The sequence below is a fragment of the Centruroides sculpturatus genome, unplaced genomic scaffold (assembly GCF_000671375.1).
Source record: "Centruroides sculpturatus isolate CEXI.00-Female unplaced genomic scaffold, Cexi_2.0 scaffold260, whole genome shotgun sequence".
NCBI classification, from domain to species: domain Eukaryota; kingdom Metazoa; phylum Arthropoda; class Arachnida; order Scorpiones; family Buthidae; genus Centruroides; species Centruroides sculpturatus.
Genome location: NW_019384427.1, coordinates 442,040 through 462,794, shown reverse-complemented (window position 1 = coordinate 462,794; position 20,755 = coordinate 442,040). Strand labels below are relative to the sequence as shown.

Sequence of the window (20,755 nt, the reverse complement as noted above, 5' to 3'; positions counted from 1 at the left end):
ACTTAGAAAAATTTTTAGTCTATAGTATTGGAAGAATTTTTTTATTTTTAATAATGTTTACAACAGAGATGTCACTGAATAGTTACTGTATTGTTTTATTTACATTGATACAGCAGTGCAGTGCCAAAACAGGCTAGTGCATATAAGAACATGCTCTTATAAGTGAAGCAAGATACAGTGGAACCTTGGTATACGACCTTAATCTGTTTCTGATGTTTGAACATATACCGAATAGGATGTATACCAAACCAACCCTTTCCCATAAGAAGTAATGTAAAAATGATTAATCCATTCTCATGTAAAAAAAAAATGGCTGGCTTTAAACTCCTCGCTTTCCTGGCTAGTTCCTGCTTGATTTTTCATGAGATCAGCATGTATCTTTTTAGCTTTCTCTCAAATAATTGCTTCTGTTGCTACTAGGTTTGCCTTATATTTCGCACATTTCAAGTGATTTTTAATGTCAGTTCTGATATGCTGTCGCCAGCACACTGTTTTTCAGTTATCCAAAGCAAAAGCAATTTCTCACATGATCTAATGTCTTCAATCTCTGTTTAGAAATTGATTTAACCCCTTTCACAACATTAGCAGATTTAATAATGTCTTTATTCTTCACAATTGTCAATATCGTCTTTCTCGGAATATGGTATGCAACAGTTAAATCCCTAACATGCATGCCACCTTCATATTTCTCAATAATCTCTTTTTTTCAGTTCCATTGTGATTCTAGTCATTTTTTTAGTTTTCTGTTGCTTTTCATTTGCCTTTTTGCAATTCAGGATTAATAAAACTAATAAAATTTTACTTACAAATTAAAATCAGAAGAAATTTAACAAAATTATAAACCATGGCATCACGAGCGTTTAGTCTGGCCTAGTACACCAATAGTGCTAGTTGTTCATAGATGGCGCGTATGGTTGAATTAAGTCTTATACCGAACAAAAGTCGTATACTGAGCAAGATTTGTTTCGTCCAAACAGGACATATTCCGAATTGGATGTACTCTAAAGCAGGCATATAACCACTGTTAGTGTTACCATCTGTCTGGGAATCGACTCACTGTCCGGGTGAACTATTAATTTTGTCCGGGAATATCGTGCGCAGCCTGTCGACCTTTTTTCCTTTTTTTTTCCTCGTACGATTCCAATAGAGATAAATCAACTACAGTCATCTGTAGTTGATTTTTCTTAATTTAGTTACTTACGCCACTCCTACCCAAGTCTCCCTAGTCCCTAACTGTAACTGATTTAGAACCGGCATGCACTGCACGTTATTCTTCGCATTGCAAAATGACATTGTGCATGCGTCAGGAACTTCTGTTCGAAAAAACCACACCTGCTGTCCGGGTCAGCGATTTTGGAAAGGTGGCAACACTAACCACTGTATATGTTTTAAAAGTGCAAAAACAAGTAATTTTCACATATAAGATCATGCTCTTATAATGTACAGAAATACAGTACATAATAAGCCATATATTTTCATACACTTGTGGCAAAATGTAGAGAAACCTGATTGGTAGGTTTTACTTGAATTTGACTTTTATCAACTGGCAATATAAACATTTAAAATGCTACAATTGTTTAAAGACAAAAGCTGAAGAGTAACCAGCAATTATTTATTGTGAGATTGTCACAATGCTGGACTGCAATTTTTAATATTTTTAACTTATTTCATTTAAAATATATACTCTCCACCTCAAATTTGTACATCATACTTTTCCTTTAACGGTAGACTTGTGCAATCTGTTAACTGCTTTCAGGGGAAAACTTTTGAATTGAAATAATGTGACTTCTGGTTTACACCAGAAGTCACATTATTTCAATTCCAGTTCAATTAGTTCAATTCCAGTTCAAACCAGTTCATATATAGTCACTCAGGGGCCTCTTGCCCCTTAGGTTTCCATATCTTGTCTTGGATTTCCAAAAGGGGTCAATATTGACCCTTTAGAGGTTGATGAATGTTGGAGGGAATTGAAAAAACTTTGCAAATATAAATAGTTTATTGAAAACTATTAAAAATTTTACACATTTTTGTTCTTAAATGTAAGAAGACATCTTTTAAAATTTACATAAGAAGCTATAGCATATATATTTATGTATAATATATAGTACATAATATTGAATGGAGTTGATGGAAAAAATTTTTCTTAAAAAGGGGTCAATACACAAAAAAGGTTGAGAACCCCTGATATAGCCCATAATACAGGTGCCTTATGTCAACAAATCTAGAGTGCTAGTTGAAATAGCAAAATAGTATTATACTTAGCTTCTTACTAAAATTTCAACTTAGGATAAAAGTCAGTTAATTTCATTTTACATTATCATTTCTCAAATTAGATTCTGAGAATATCTAAAGCTCCACAGACTAATGAAATGTTCAGAAGATATCTAGTTATATTCTATTATTTTCCTAAAAACATTATATAGAATCACAATGAGTTTTGTTACAGAACTTTATTTTTGATAGTTATTATGTATACAAGTTGCTTCTTTCACAGAACACATTAATCTCCACCATTAATTCATATTTACATTTGTGTATGTAAATACTATTCTATGTATTGCAAATTGATGCTAAATAAAGTGCTATTGATGTTATATATTTATGTAAAAAGAAAAAATAATAAATTCAGTTGTTGTTTGAGGAGAAATTCAATTTTCTTTATATATATGTCTGTAGTGATTTTTTGATTTTCAATTCTATAGTTTGGGAACCTCTTCTAAATGACTAAAAAAAATAGAGATTGTAAAATCAGATTGGTTTTATTGTATTTAAAACTAATAATCTGATAACACAGGTCTTCAAGTAAAAAACTGCATAGGATTTTTATACATTTTCTTATATATTTCAACTTGGTAAAGAAAAAATTTCATCTTATCAATTTTTTATGTTACACTCAAATTTTTGTTTGTATTTAGCATAAAATTCCTAGTTAACTTAAAATTTAGTAGTACAGTATTTTTTTTTTAAATAGCCTTAAAACAAAGACTTCTCACATTAATTCTATCAATTATAGCTGGACTTGGCAATAAAAAAAAAAAATGTTAATAGTTGAAGAGAGTAGTGGTAGGGGAAGTGGGTTAAGTAGTTTTAGCGTTAGGAGGAAGGTCGCGTAATCGTGTAGAAATAGGTTAAAAGTTGATAGTGAGTAATATTACTGGTGAGGTTGAGCATGTTTCGACATGTTCAACCTCACCAGTAATATTATTCACATCAACTTTTAAATATAATATAAATATAATACGTAATTAAATATAAACAACTTGCTGTTGGATTAGATCATATTTCAACAAGCTGAATAAGTTCAGTATCTCGCTGGCCATCTAATGGCACACACAGTTTATATCCAGCATTCGAACGCTACTGTGCTTTTATTTTTATTTCTGGAATATGGCTCACAGAAATGTAATTTCTCCTGACAGCTTCTGTTTGTGGTGAAAACCCTTTATCTGATTCCCTCTTTTTGGAAATGGGAGAAAAGGAAAAAGAAGCATGGAACTCTTTTAAGAATGTAGTGCATAAGTTTTTGGGGAATACTAAGGACCCTGATTACAAAATCATTGTACAACGTATGCTGGCAGCATATGAAGCTCAAGGATGCAAGATGAGCTTAAAAGTTCATTTCTTACACTCCCATATTGACTATTTTCCCGAAAACTTGGGAGCATACAGTGAAGAATTTAACCAGGATGTCCGTGATATCGAGAGACATTACCAAGGGAAATGGGATGTCAATATGTTAACTGACTACTGTTGGATGCTCAATTGAGAAAACAGAGAAGGAAATCGGAAATATTCCGATTTCCAATAAAGGAAGGAGTTTGGAGAATATTCTGTGTAATATTCTGAATATATCATGACAATAATTGGTTTTGTCTAAACTGATAATTGTATATTGAGTCAGAGTAATGATTAGCTATAAATCACCTCAGTAACCTTAGTTTTATTCCAATAATATCTTAAAAATGACAAATGTTTTCAAACAGTTTGACTGTCCTGCTTCAGGTATGTGTTCCATTTAGAATTTCATTGTTTTTAAGATATTACTGGAAAGGTTACTGAGGTGATTTATATCTTCACTTTTCCGGTTTTGATTTGTTTCGATTTTAAGTAATGATTAGCAATTTGAAAATAAATCTAATTTTACTTTTTAAAGTAATCTCCATTAGATTCTTCATGTGAAGTTTTTCAAAAGATTAATTTACTGTATGTCAAAAATTATAGTGTTGAAAAACTCAAAGTATTGCATACATTTAATATTGCATCATTTTACTGAACATACAGTGTGTAATGACGGTAAAAACAAAGAATATAGATATTGAACTTTTATCAGATTTTCATCTAGGCTATTACAAATTTTATAAATTTTTCATTCATAGTTATAGACATCCTACATAATATTAAATAATTTGCTTTAATAAACAAGTATAAATATTGAATAATACTAAATATATAATCTAATTTATTAAGACAGCAAATAAAATAATATCAAAAAAGTTAATGCCTGCACCTAACAGAAGTTTACATAAAATATTTAAATTTTGAATATCATTCATACACAACAACTGAATATTGAAAGATAGAAAATTAATTTAATTGACTCAACTCAAAATTGGCACAGGAAAAAAAGAAAAAAAGCTCTTTTTGGAAGTGTTTTTTAAATATAACTTTTAAAAAATATTTCAAATTTTAAAAACATTAAAGATAGAAAAGTTCAATTAGTTCATTATTATATTGTTTTGATGAATCAATACTTTAATGATTATTTTTATTATAAATTTTTAATAAAAATATATTTAACTATAATTTCAAATGCAGTCTATCATTCCTTTCTAATATTTTTGTATGACAGTTTTTTTTTGTAAAGATTAAACATTGCCAAACATTAAACATTAAAAAAAAACTAACCACATATTTCCTTGATTCTAAGATTTATTTTCTTTTACTGGTAGGTGTGTGTGTCTTAGAATCAATAGTATCTTATATTGAAAGTCCAAAAACAATAATCAGAGTCATCATGAATAGATAATAATTCAAATTGATGCATTATGTTAACTATAATACTAAATATTCAGATCTGTTTGCATGAGTTTTGCTAGTAACAAATGATTAAATTAAATTAATGTATAAAACAACTTCAAGATGATATTACAAAAAAGCATTAAAATGAATTGTTGTTTATATGCAAGGGAGCATAAAAATATAGCTGCTTAATATCACCTATTTTATGGTACTTTTGTTGTTAACTTCAAAGAATCAAACTAATTATTATTGATTGTATAATGTTTAAATGTAATATTAACTTATCTCAAGAGTTTATCAGCTTTAACTTTTTTGTTATCATATTTAAAAAATGTAAGAAATGTGATCATCTGTAGATGATTCATTAAGAAAATGTTTTCAGTAAAAAGTACATAATTGTTTAAAGTAAAAACTTTTGATAGCCAAATTGCAGTTTAAAATAAGATTTATTAACACTTTATTAAGACTTTACATAAAGTGTGAAATCAATACCTGAATTTGTTTATATATTATTAAAAAATTGAATATCTATGCATCTATTTACAAATGTAAAATAATTTGTCATTATTTTGTAACACTGTTTAATATTGGTGCAAAGAATATCAAATTTTTGTTTCCCAAGACAACAGCCATTGTACAACTTTGAATCAAGGAATAATAAGAATATTTATGTCATGTTTTAGTCTAATACTGTAGAATAAGGATGTATTAAATGATTTTTCTATAGTTTTTAGTTTTACACTTTTACCACAATAGTGACATGAAAATTAATGATGGGAATGGCAAGCCTATAGTTTTGCTAAAAAGAAAATTGAAAAAACTCTTACATTTTTTTTTATTTTTGAAGCTACTGTTTCATATAACCTGACATGTGGGAATACAGGGATAATGAAATAGTTAGTGACTAAATTCTTGTTGAGTTTTACATTAGTTATATATTTAGAAATAATTTTAGCATATTATTTAATAAATTGAATTGCTGTGTAAGTTTGTTTATTTGTAATTTCATTTTCAAATATATACAATGAACATTTACCTGAAACTAAATTGTGACTTTTCTTCTTTTTTAAAATCTGTAATACAAGAAATTTGTTTTAGAAAAAGGCAGTAATATTACAATATTAATAATTTTTTTTTTATTAAAGTAAAATATTAAATAAAAACATTATTTATTAAAATATTTTCTATTGATTTAATATTTGTAAAATGCATTAAATATCAAAGAAACTTTATGTCTTTGTATTAGCACAAAGAATTGTATATTTATCATTTGCAATTATTAGCCAACATTTGAAAGAAACAGAGGTTAAAATCTTGCCAAGTTATATGAATATTTCTAATAAAAAATTTAATTTTACAGTTTTAAGACCTCCAAAATCTTACAATCGCAACTGAGAAAAATTTGTAAAGAGAAGGAAGATTCTTATGGTTTCCACCACTAAATTATAAACTTTTTGTCAACCAATTGTATAGCGAATCTAAAATGGAGATTTTAGTAACTTCTCAACAAGGCATTTCGTTTTAAGAAGGAAAAGTTTATAAAAGGAATGAGAAAAAAGGGATGACGATGAATGAAGTTGCTTCTTCTGTTTCGTGTCCAAATTTTCGTCATGATAATAATTGAATAGGAAAGTGACAAAAGTTCAGAATAGAGGAGTTCAAAGGAAAAGGAAAGTAACATTAATTAAGCTTTCATTTTCTTCTTCCACCGTGTGGTTGGCTAGATCTTGAGAAAATGGAAAAAGAAAGCGAATAAAAATCAAGAAAGACCAAAAAGGTAAACCAGTTAAGGAAAATTAAATAACCAAATGTTTTCCATCTTCGAAACGTTCCTTTAAGAAACTGCATAAATCTTTAAAAAAGTTAGAAATATATTAGAGGTAAAGATGTAGGTGTCTTTTAATAAAGATCTTTTATTTATATTTTATATTCACAAAATGTTTATTATCATTTTAACGGTGTTTCCATCCTCGAAAACTTTACAAAAAGTCGCTAAATAAATTGGTCGGATATCCTGACGGCTTAGCTTCGGCCGTCGGGATATCGTTTTGTGGGCCCAATGCTGAATTCAAATTATAGCTGCTCGGAATTTCATGAATGCCAATAGTCGCTATGACAGTAAATCCTCATCCGCACTTGCGGATGAGGCAGTTACTCCCATGAGATTCTACGTTGTGTGACGGCTTCTAGATCCAGTTGAAGAAGCTGAATTACTTGTGATGTAGCGGTGTGTTAGATATATTCAACCCGCTGTTCAATCCTGATACAATGGGTCTTTTAGGCTTTTACAAACTGGGTGACCTTCCACACATTCTACAAGAATCAAGTAAGATAATTTCTTATACTGTACAGGAAAAATTTTCCGTACTCAGTCATATTAGATCCTGGATTGCTATCACAAATATTCTTCTGAAAGAAATTTGAAATATGAAAAAAAATGTACCAAAGCTGAAAATCGTGAAGTGTTTTGTTTGTTTCGAATAAAAATATTTAAATTAGTCCGGACGGCCGAGCGCTCTACCGCTCTGGGGAATCCGGGATTGAGTCTGGACGGGTCGCAAAATCCCCAGGAATTTTTTGGGTGGTGGTACGGATATGTCGAGGCCTGGCTCTCCCCACCCCATTGTTGGCCTGGCCGAACCCATAATGGGCTTGCTAAAAGAGGCTCTCATAATGCCCACAGAGCGAAAAGAGTTAAAGAGTTACATATATTTAAGTTAGTTGTTGAATATCGAATATAATTAATATTAATTGTTTTAAATGAAAATTTTATATTATTTTAATTTTATTAATTAAAATTGAGCTGTAGTTTATATATTTAATTTCTAGATTTAAGCGATTAGAACGTCCGTAAAGCGTGTAAAGTAATTGATTCCATCTAGTGTTGATTCTTGGTACTAAATTGTGATAGTCACTCCACGTGGTTGTTTTTATATTATGTTGCAATAAAAGAAGTTCATTTTTTCATTCATAGAATATGAATTTTGTAATATAATGATGGGAATAATCTTAAGACTATTACGAAATTGTAGAAAACATGTACTTTGGTGTAATCAAGTGCAATATTTATCTCAGAATATTCAGCATAAATCTGATAAAATTAATAAAATTAGGAATATTGGTATTATTGCACACATAGATGCAGGAAAGACAACAACTACAGAAAGATTTTTATATTATTCAGGTTTTACCCACTTTATGGGTGAAGTGCATCATGGAGACACTGTAATGGATTATATGGTACAAGAAAGAGAAAGAGGCATCACAATAGTTTCAGCAGCAATAACTTTTAATTGGAGAGGCCATAAAATTAATTTGATAGATACCCCAGGGCACGTTGATTTTACTATGGAGGTTACGAGAGCTTTGAAAGTGTTAGATGGAGCTATAGTGATTTTGGATGCTTCTGCGGGCGTAGAGGCGCAAACGCTTAAAGTATGGAGTCAAGCCGATAAATATATGGTTCCAAGAATTATTTATTTGAACAAAATGGACAAGCAGTGGGCTAACTGTGGTGCATGTATTAATGATATTGAAGATAAATTAAAAACTAAGTCATTATTGCTACATTTACCTTTAGGAGAAGGTAAAGAATTTAAAGGTGTTATTGATTTAATAACAATGGAAAAAGTGGAATGGAAATTAAATGAAAAAAAAGATGGACAATTATTTGTAAGAACTAGCTTAAAATCTAACATAGATAAAGATTTATGGGAATTAAGTAATAAAAAAAGAGAAGATTTAATTGATCAAATTGCTGATTTAGATGATATCATAGCTGGAAAAATTTTGAATGATGAAACAATTAGAAATATTACTTCTGATGATTTGAATGAAGCATTACGCAGAATTACGCATTTGCAAAAAGCTGTTCCGGTAATGTGTGGAAGTTCGTATCGTAATATTGGAGTTCAGTTATTAATGGACAATATTATAAAATATTTGCCAAATCCATTAGAAAACGAACGTGAATTTGTTCAGTATTATGGCAGTAATTTATGTGCATTAGCTTTCAAGGTACAATATAATAAACAATTTGGGCAGTTGACATTTTTACGCATCTATTCCGGTATTCTTGAAGAAGGAAAAAAGATTTATAATGCAACACAAGATAATTCTGAAAAAGTTGAGAAAGTTATGATAGCATTAGCAGATGAATTAAAAGAAATTAAAATTGCTTATAAAGGAAATATAGTAGTAGTGACAGGTTTAAAAAATATTATAACAGGAGATACTATTACATCATCACATTCAGCAGCTAATAATGCTAGAAAAGAATATGCCAAATGCAAAGATTTAGATATTGATGATGTTCCTGATGTATTAGGAGGAATAGAAGTTCCTGATCCAGTATTTTTTTGTTCCATTGAGCCTCCCTCACTTTCTTATCAAAATATGCTAGATCATGCCTTAAAATGTTTACAAATTGAAGATCCATCTTTTAAAGTTTATGAAGAAGAAGAAACAGGTCAAACAATTATTTCAGGAATGGGAGAATTGCACATAGATGTGATGAAAAAGCGTATTCTTCAGGAATATAAAGTAGATGCTTTCTTAGGACAATTACGAATTGCTTATAAAGAAACAATATTAAACATTTCTGATGATACAATTATTTTAGATAAATTTCTTGGAAACACAAAGCATTTTGTTAAGATTAAGTTATTGATAAAGTCAAGTCCGAGCTCAGGAAAAGTTAAGCATATTAAAGTTATTGTAGATAAAGAAAATGAACTTGGAAAAATTAGATTAGATTATTTGAAAGCAGTTGAGAATGGTGTTGTTTCAGCATTAAATCATGGGCCAGTTTTGGGTTTCCCAGTGTTTGATGTTAAAGTTGAATTACATTGGTTGGAAGTAGGTAGAGGTACTTCTCTTCCTATGATATCAGCTGCAGCTTCTCAATGTGTGGTTTCTGCGTTAAAAAAAGGTGATGCACAACTTTTGGAACCAATAATGAAGATGGAAATTAATACAAATGAAAGTTATCTAGGAAAAATTCTAGCAGACTTATCAAATAGAAGAAGCCAAATTTTAAACATTCAAGTTAAACAAGATGCCAGAATAGTTAATGCTCTTACACCACTTTCAGAATTAATAACTTATACAACTGATATGAGAATTTTAACGTCAGGTAGAGCATCAGTTAATATGGAATTTGAATGCCATAAATTAATGACTTCAGAAGAACTAAGAAAAGTGAAAGAACAAATAACTGGATTTATGTTTAGATGATTAAAATTCAGATGCAAATTATTTATGTATATTTTTATTTATAAAATGATTAAAATTTCATATTTTTTATTATATATACTTAGAATTCATAAATAATTCATAGTTATACATTTATTAAGTTATATATGCAGAATATTAGAAAATTAAATATTAATATAATTAATTACATATTCATAAAATGTTTATATTTAATAATTATTTTTAATGCTTTTATTATTTATTTTAAAACTGAAAAACTATAAAAATTTTTTATATTTAAAAAATTTATTATAATCAAGTCAGAAGTCACAAGTTTCCAGAAGACTAAAATGTTATATTCCTAATTTTATTTTAATACATTTTGATTTATTATCATCTATTGGTTTGATTTGATTTTCTAATCAAAATCAAAATTTGATTTTGATTAGAAAATAATAATAATTCAAAAAATTTTAAATACAAGAAATTTCTATTAGATACATATTGCAATTTCAAATATAATTTACAGGGTGTCTGAGAAAGATCTATTACAAAATTTAATTTAAAAAGAATGAAGTGGTTTATTGAAATGCAGTTTTCAGTAAAAGATAGATAAACCCAAAAAGTGTTTTTTTATTACAAAAATTAATATAAATGCTTAAATTGTTTTATGTACATTGAGTGAATCTGAACCTTTTGAACATTCTTCATGCTTCTTTAGGTTGCATGAAGAATGCCCAATTGATAACTAATTTTCTGCTAGGTACTGTTTGAACAGGACACTGCATCATCTTACTGGACAGTTTCCTTATGTGATTTGCTTGATACAGTGTTTCCTAGACGATTTATTGGCTTTGAGGACCAACATTCTTCTTTCCTAGATTGCTCAACATAACCTCACTGGATGTCTTTTTGTGGGATTATGTGATGCAAATTATTGTTTTGAAAGAAAGGCTAACCCTTGCAATCTCCAATGTTACACAGAAAATGCTAAACAACAGTTGACGACTAGACTGATTCATTTTTTTTAAATGAGATTTTAATGTAGATCTTTCTTGGACATCCTGTACAATCGGACTGATTTTTTTAACACTTTTTCTTCTATATGGACACTAAGAGATCCTTTTCTTCGAGTCCACTGTGGGTTTGGCCAGGTGTTGAGGAACAGAGCCCAACATATCCAGAACAGACCATCCCCTGAAAAATTCCTGGAGTTATTCCACCTGCCTGGATTTGATCTTGGATCTCCCAGAATGGTAAGGCCTAGCAGATGATGATGCTTTATCTTACTAAAGCCATCTGTCTGGCTAATATATCTGATAAATGTAATATACTTTTAACCATATTTATTGCATAGTTTATTTTCACCAATTTTATAAAAATCATTGTGTGTCTAGAATTTGTTTGAAGTTTAGTTGGTTCAAGCATAATAATATATAAATACTTTGATATGAAAATTTATTTTTAATTTGATAATTTGTAAAATAAGTTATTATATGACATCAGGTAATACTGATTGTGAGAATTTTATATCAAATTTTTGTTTTTATTCAGTGTATCAATACATTTATATTTGTTTTTCCTTGGCATGCTGTATATTAAAAATTTTATCTTCTTATCCTGCATATGTTATAATTTCAACATAGATAAAACAAGTAAATTTATTTGTATTTATAAGTGTTCATGTAGCAGAACACAGAATTTGGCTGGACTTAACTTGCTTGAAAGTTAATATAACATAGAGATAAAATATATCTCAAATTTATATTTTCACAAATAACATATACTGAAAAATTCTTAATATTCAAACCAAAAAAATATCTAATTATAAGAAGATATATTTAACAAAATTAGATGACTATAAAGTATGATTGATGATGATTATAAATTTTACATTAAAAGTATAATAGTATTACAAAAATTTTTGTAAACCATAAGAAATGGAAAAAATCTTAAACCTTTCAAACTGAAAACTATCAACTCTTCTCAAAGAAGCTAATTGAAGCATTGATAATTTTGCTTTAGAAATCTCTTTGAATTTCTTTATATGACACCAACAATGTTTCAAATTCTTATCTAAAGTTCAATATTTAGTGACTAAATCAATGTTTATAAAGTCATCAGTTTGGTCATATGCCATCAGCAGTAGTAGACAAAAAGAATAACATTTTTTTTTTTTTTTGGCATTGAATTACAAATGAAATGTGCCATGCCATTACAGCTTATATTNTAATTTAGCTCACTACTCTAATGAATTGTAATTAAAGTATTGGAAAATTTAAACATTTTTTATCTATTATAAATATTAGTTTACATCTTAAACGATTATTAAACGTTTCAGTTATATTTTGACGTGTTATTTATTATACATATATATATATATATTAATTAAATTAATTAATTAATCATTAAATATTATTTATATCATTGTAATATTATTTAATTAATCATTAAATAATATTACAATATAAAAATGTTTTAATAATATTTTCATTAACTCAATTCTTGGTATAAATTGATAAATTGAAAATGATTGAAAATTGAAAATAAATTGATAAATGGATAAATTGAATTCTAAAATTCTAAACACATTTTTGTGACACCTAATGATTAACATTGATATCAATAAATTTTTTCATGAAATCCATATTCTATTAATGAGCAAAAAACACTTAACACTGATATTTGTTTCTGAAAAACATAACCTGAGACAAATCATTGAATATGTTCCAAATTATTTTTATTTATATTGTTTATTTAAAATAACTGAAATATCAGTCCAATGATCTGTTGTAGTTTTTTAAGAATTCCATTCCTATAACTTTTCATTGATAACATTCATTTGGATGACTGGATTGAAAAACAGTAAAGATATCAGCCTAATGCTGTGGGAATCCTGGTTTGTATTTGTGCAAGAAACCTCAGGAATTTTTTGTAGACAGTTTTATCTCAGATATTTGGGCCCATCCAACTGTCCTCATTGTAGACTAGCTAAATCCATAATGTGTAGGCTATAATTAAAAGGTCCTCTTACAAGTCAGTGTCCACAGGGTGAATAGAAAGAGTTAAAATACATTTGTTTAATGAAATGAATTTAGAAAATAACTTTGACAATATTAACCTAGAAGACTGTTTAATTAATATTTCTATGTTTTTAAAAAATAAAAATTTTACAAAAGTTTTCCGTTTATCAAAAATGAGCTAATGTATGTCCTGAAGATATTTACAGGATATCAGAATATAATGCTCTAAAATTATCTCATTCAAAATGAGATGTCTGGTCACAGATAATCCACATCCATTACATTAATACTATTGTTTATCTTGTAAGATTTATTCTCTCAACCCAAAGTTGAGTTAACATTAATTCAATGTGTACTACAAGAAATTCTCAGTTTTTGTGACTATTACTTTCTCCCGATCCACATAAGTCACATACAATTCATATATCTACCATATACAATTAATTACATAGCCGAATCCTTCTAGAAGTTTCATTCCTAATGCTCGTTCTTTCTCAGTCCTGTTCGCTGATAACTCTCTTTGTTGATCTTGTCGTTCGTCTTGCTCACTCCCCAGATGGAAAGAAAAAAGATGTCTTCTGTTGGCCTTTTATATTTTCCTGTTCTTCCTGGGTCTAACGGACGATGGAACATTTGGGAATGCATCAAATGCATTGTGTTTGAGATAGGAAAACATGACGAGCTATCGTCACAATCCTTTCTTACAAATTTCCAAGATCTCCATTAATTTAGCTAGACTAGGACACAAGCAATCTATATTCAAACAGATTATTTATAATAATCAGTTTATACATACCATACTTGAATGATTTTATTGAAGTTGAAATTTTATAGCATTTCATGTTTAAAAAATTGTTCAATATTGCAGGTATTCTGTATAGATTGCTGAGGATGGGAAGATAAGACCTACTGTAAACATTTTAGCAAAATAAGAGTTGGTTCCCTAATTGGTTTATTGGTGTGATTATAACACTTCATTTTGTTAACTCATAAACTATAAAATTGTCAAGAATCTAAATTTTAGAATATTGTAAACAAATATGTTAAGAAAAAGTATTATTTAACACAATCGACATCATATTTCAAAAATATAAAAAGGAACTGATGTACAAAATTTTTCTATACTTTTATTTATGGTTTGGCTGATGATTGTAAAACATAGTAGCTTTTGTTGTTTCCTAAAGTGTTTTAGTCATTTCAGGATATTGGACATCATTAGAGTATAGAATTATTGATTATAAATACTAGATGACAAATGTATTATCCGTGCATATGATGGACTTGATTCAGGTCTGTATTGGATACTTGGGAATTTTCCATGATAATCTGGTCTGGATATGTTAGCCTTCTTGCATTCCACCTTTTCCACTTGTGTTTGTTTTTAATGTTTGTGTATGCCACATTAATGCAAAAATGGATCTGGTAGCAAAGCAGCTGTCTGCATATTGTCATTATTAACATTGAGAGGGGGCAGTTACATAAAAATGGTGTCAACACCACTTCACATCTTTAATTTTGTATTCTGTTATACTTTTGATGATTTAACAAAAGAACAGTAAAATCTTGGATTTGACACTAAAAACAGCATATCATATTTGTGCCTGATGTCCAGGGCTGGATCATTGCATAGACAAATGAGACAAATGTCTAGGGCCTGGTTTTTAGAAGGGACCGGTCAAACTGTCTATTTTGAAATATATTGATGAAATTTTTAAAATTCTTCACACGAACATAGCTGACGGCAATGATGAGGACCTATCAATTAATACTGCATTGCTAAAAAAATGGTATAGTGGTGACATTGATACTGAAAAATTGGACGAGGAATTGTTGCAATTTAAATTAATTTGAAAAAGCCAAAAATTAACATTGCCATCTGATATGCTGCAATTTATTAAGAACACCAAACTAGTATTAACATTTCCAAATATAGAAATATTATTGCAAATATATTTAACTTTGCCTATATCAAATGCATCTGGTGAAAGGTCATTCTCAGTATTAAAACGTGTAAAAAATTATTTACAAAACTCACTGAGTGAATCAAAATTAAATTCTTTAGCTGTTTTATACATCAAACAAAATGCTTTGAATAATACTAATTATGATGAAATAATTCATAATTTTGCTGAATTAAAGACTAGAAAACAGAATTTTAAATAAAGTTTATTCATATTTATATACTTACTTTTTTGAACTATCTTGGCTTTTATTTAAATTATCTTTTTCATTATTCAATTTACCTTTCGTGGGTAAAATATAATATTATTTAAATATTAACCAAAAAGGTTAAATTAAACAATTAATATATTAAGGTAATATTGTTATTGTATAACAACTTTTGTTACACATTTAATAAAATAAATTTTAATTTTTTTAAATTTATAAACAAACTGTTTAAAATTTTCTAGAAAAACTAAAATTTATTGTTGTATATTAAATATTTTTTATTAATTTGTTTTATATTTTTTTGTGTGCTCTATTTCTTGTAGGGAGTAGGGAGCCCAGTAAGAATAAAGTGTCTAGGGCCCCAAAGTGGGTTAATCCGGTCCTGCTGATGCCATGTTTCTTCTTGCAGCTGAAGGAAAGTGTCATGTGATTACTGTGCTAGTCTACTTGATACACATAGGAACTTCTCTGCACAAAATTCACTCTGATCAAACCTATCGTAGAATCAACTGGAAAATTGGCATCTTTTTTCTGGTCCTCTTAATGTGATCATCATTCTGTGATAAAATTTGAATTTTATAATAGAATGATAAGATGAAGGTGCCAAAATAGAACTAACAACTTCCTTAAGATGCATATTTCCTAACTATTCAATTAACACTTAGAAAGATGACTTTGCAGACAGAGATGCACCCAGAGAGGAGACCAAGGAGCTCTGGCACCATACAAAAAGGGAAAATAAACACTATAAATTTTTCCAAAAATCTTTTTTTTTTTTTTGTTAAAATTCATTTTTTTATTTATACAGTAATACCCCGAACTTACGTGATAGGTGGGACCGAGCGGTAACCGCATAAGTCGGGGTTTAATTTCGCATATAAATACATACAAATAATTTTTAATTGGAGCTGGAGACTAAAGAAAACAAATAATTTAGAAAAAAATGTTTAATAAAATCTTAGATAATACATATGTATAACAAATTAGGCCTATATTATTATACAATTTTTCACATTTACTTGATTATTACGCCATAATTTTAACATTGTTTCCATCTCAGCGATAATACTGTGACGTTTACGAATGATGCTTGAATTTAAAGATTGAGCATTTTTCACAGCTTCGAGAATTTTTTCTTTGCCTTTTATAATTGTTCTGACCGACAATTCCGGTAGATCAAACTTCTTTGCCAATTCACAAATTTTCATTTTTGTATCGAAGTCTTTAATAATGGGTACGTTCGTAAAGTCAAACGAGTTAAACGCGTTAGTAACGAATCGTTCGAAAAGTCTAACGAAATAGGAATAACAATGACTTCATTCTCGCTTAACTCGTTCGACTTTACGAACATACCCAATGTTAACTTTACATTCCAAAGATAAAGTTTTTCTTTTCTTGTTTGATGCAGAAGAATTAGTTCTACTTCGTTTGGATGACATAGTAGAGTCTCTCAAGTCTCCGTAGATATAACAAACACAAAATAAATTGTAGTTATGTGTGGATTCCGTGCGACACATCCAAACATGTAAGCTGAACAATAGTGTGGGGGGAGTGGGTAATCAAGGATTGCGTGGTGCTCAAAGAAAAGACGAATCGACAAAATTTGAAAATCGCGTAACTCTGGGTTTGCGTAAGTCGAGGTATTACTGTATTATGTAGTATACTTATATACTTATGAATAGCAGTCACATAAGATGGGAATTTTATTGAATTCACATTAAAAATTTTATCTGTTCAACTTGGCTCCCCCAAAATTAAATCCCGAGTGCACCACTTCTTGCAGGCACAATCAATTAATAGTCAACTATCATTACATTGAAAAAATATATATAAAAATACATTCATAATCATAGACTTCAATATCAGAATTTTGTTTCAATAAGTGCAGAATTTATCCTGCTTCATCAAGAAGTTTTATCAAGCATTCCAAAATCAATAATGCCCAATCAATTGTGATGAAAAACTTGTTTGGACCTTTTGTTTCTTAGCAGACCACTTTAACCTTTTGTTTTTTGAATAAATAAAATAACTAGACATTCTTTATTAATAAAACACAATCTTAAAAATTTTATTTTTGTTGGTAAAAATAATTTTATAAGTGTAGGAATCACTATGGTCTCCTAAGTTTTTTCCAAGCTTGGGGAAAAAATTTCCAGTTTCATTTCTCTTGATGGCCCTGTTGGTTGCAGCACATTCCAAAGGCAGTATATTATTGCTGCTGTAAGATAGTGAAAATTAATGGTAATACTGAAAGATCTAATTTTTCATGGGCAGTCTGCCCCAGCCAGATGGTGAGACCCTTACCACTTGGTCAAATCCATGGTGGGTATAGAAAAATGCCCTCTTAGTACCCACAGGGCATGAACAGTTAAAAATTTTATACAGAAAAATGAATTAAACCAGAAACTTACTGAGTGTTAAATGAAGATGATGTAGAAGTAAACAAGAGAGGTTAATAATTATTAGTCTTCAGTGTTTAGTTTCTCATCAATTTAAATGTAAATATGATATTTGATGTATAAAAAGTTGATAAGCATCTCTTACATGAAAGATCTACTAAGCATGTCAACAGATTGTCAATTATTGACATAAGCAGTTACAATGATTCAATAACAGGAGATTAGAACTGAATGTCTTGCACATATACTGTAAATAATGTAAAAAAATAGCAATATGAAATGATCATACTTCAAATTAATTTTATCTATTTTATTAATAAAAGGGTGATGTGCTGATTATAATGATGCAATATTAGAGGGAGGCTTTTATAATGATGATATTTGATGACAGGGAAGGAGGGAGGGGTAAGAAATACATCTCTGTAAAAAAGTAACAAATGGTATTTGTCCTGCAGACAATAGGTTCCAACCTACTGTCTGCAGGTCAAATACAGCCATTGAAGCATTTTTATCTGGCCTACAAAGCTTGTTTTCAATGACGTTTTAACAACATTTGAACTATTTCAAAACATACAAATTTTGAGAAGTTAACTTTTTTCATTTTTACTCTCTGCTGAGGGCACTAAGAAGGCCTGTTTTCAAGCCTTTTATGAGTTCAGCCAGGTCCACAACAAAGTTGCCTACTGTTTGGAATTTCAGTTATTTTTGAAAAATTTTTCAGAAAATAAACTGTTCAGAAATGTTCTGAAAAATAAACATGTTTATTTTTTTAGCTCATTCAATTTCCTCATTAGAAATTAGCATCTGAAATTGTTTGTGTTTTTTAGCCCAATGTGGGCTCAGTCAGGTCCACACTGAAGTGGCAGAATGGTGAGAGACAGAATTTAATATTTTAATATTGTGTGGCACAAAATTTATTTCAATTTTGTTGACAATCAAAAAAGCAGTTGCAAATTTCACATTGATTTATGTCCATTATTATTTGGAAATAAAAAATTCTTAATCTTTGACTATATCTTTTGATTATGGTTTGACCAACATTCAAATACCCTCAAACACAAAGGAAGATTTTTTTCAGTAGTCATTCAAATAATTTATAAAAATGGTATTTTCAAATTATCCTCCTGCCGAGAAAAACTGCTTATTTTTCATTTTCTTTTTATAAAAAGCAATACAGCAAAGTACTAGTTATTACTGATAGAGATAAACAAGTTTTGTACTACTACTATTATCTCGTGCATTGCCTTTAAGTCAGTTTGTTTTCAGTACATTACACTTGTTTATAAATAAATAAAATTATTAATTATTGAAGCTAATGGCAGAAGAAAATATACCTACTTAAATGATCAATTTATCCAATCGTTAATAAGATTATTCAAAATCATTTTAATTNATTTATTTTTTAGTGACTATATTCTAGTTACACTTTCAATCATCCAATGTTTTTTATTTTTTTACAAATTCAACAAATATATAATTTTATTCAAAAACTGGATTTATTATCAAGCTACATTTTGATAATAAAATATACAAATGTTATATAATTTAGACTAAAAGTAGGAGGACTTGCTTTCTTACAGATTTATTAAAATTTTATTCAGCCATATTGTTCTTTTCATATAAATCTTAAAGCTTTTGTAATTGTTTTTATATTTTATCTTCTACAGTTTGTTTTTGTTTATTGTTTACAGACAAGCAAGGTATCTTATCTCATAACACCACAGATACCTTTAAAATCCAGTTCAATGTTTAATTGAACAATGAGAAATATAAATTTACACTGTCAGTGTACATTTATATTTCTCATTGTTCAATGTTATAATGATTAGATATCCAGCTTTAAGAGACTACCATATCTTATTTAATAAAATATTATAATTTTGTTTTAATTATATGAATTATCTTCCTAACAATTACTAATAATTTATATATTTTAAACCATTATCTGTAATGGTTTAAAATATATAAATTGGAGACTGAGAATAATATCTTAAAACAAATGCACTTTAATTATTCAAACATTTTAAAATTTTGAATTATTTAAAGAAAAATAAATAAATAGAATGTCTTTTCATGTTAATATGCAAAATATATTACAACATATTTTATTATATTTCCAAGTACTTTCAATTAAAGTAATCTATCTTAAGTGCCTTCTGATGTTCCTTTTGCCTGATGTTACTTTCAATGAAAGTACTTGGAAACATTAAAATATGTTTTAATGTTTTGAATATCAACATGAAGTGACAATTCTTGGTTAGTTTAATTATAAATGTTTGATATGTAATGCTATTTCTATCATAATTGTAATCTGGCAATACTTTACATGCTGTATAAAGGATTGCCAACTTTCTTGTACAAAAAAAAGGAGGCCATTGCATGAACATTGAAGGCATTTATAATGTAGTAGTTTGTTATATTTATTAATTAACTGTAAATTATGAAACATTAAATTAGACAATAAATTGGGGTTTAAACTTGTTAAAAATGTTAGAATTACAGTATTACGAACTATTGTATACCACCATCATGACTGAGTTTAAATTTTATTTGCTTGTCCAGTTCTGAATGATAGTAGTGTTGTTCTTTTTCTATCACTCTTGTGAGTGAAGACAAAACTATTATCTTAGAATACAAAAATAAATTATTGGAATGCTGTCTGTCAGTAATATTTTGGAGATGAGAAAGTAAAACTAAACAAAAATGCAATTAATATTGTATTCAAAGGGAGGACAATACAGTTCAATGGAGGATCATTGGCAAATGTAGTTGCCAGATTAAAATCAAAATTATTTCCATCAACCATCATTCCAGAGACTGTTCAGTAATAAACTGGAATATATTCCAATTTATCATTGTTTGATAATTAGTTATATAGACTTCTACATAAAATGATCTTTGCATGCTGTGGTAGAAAATGGCCTTGCAGCATAAAAACTGCATGCCAACATC

General features: G+C 28.7%; 1 protein-coding gene across 1 annotated transcript; it reads left to right on the top strand.

The window, feature by feature from the left end:
• Nucleotides 1-7,915: 7,915 nt before the first annotated feature.
• Nucleotides 7,916-10,263, top strand: LOC111619627 (ribosome-releasing factor 2, mitochondrial-like). Its single transcript, XM_023361398.1, has one exon. The coding sequence runs from the start codon at nucleotides 8,014-8,016 to the stop codon at nucleotides 10,252-10,254; it is 2,241 nt and encodes a 746-aa protein (XP_023217166.1). The 5' UTR covers nucleotides 7,916-8,013; the 3' UTR covers nucleotides 10,255-10,263.
• The last annotated feature ends 10,492 nt before the right edge of the window (nucleotides 10,264-20,755 follow it).

Coding starts and splice junctions, on each gene's coding strand:
- LOC111619627 (XM_023361398.1), top strand. CDS start 8,014: ATGATGGGAATAATCTTAAGACTATTACGAAATTGTAGAAAACATGTA.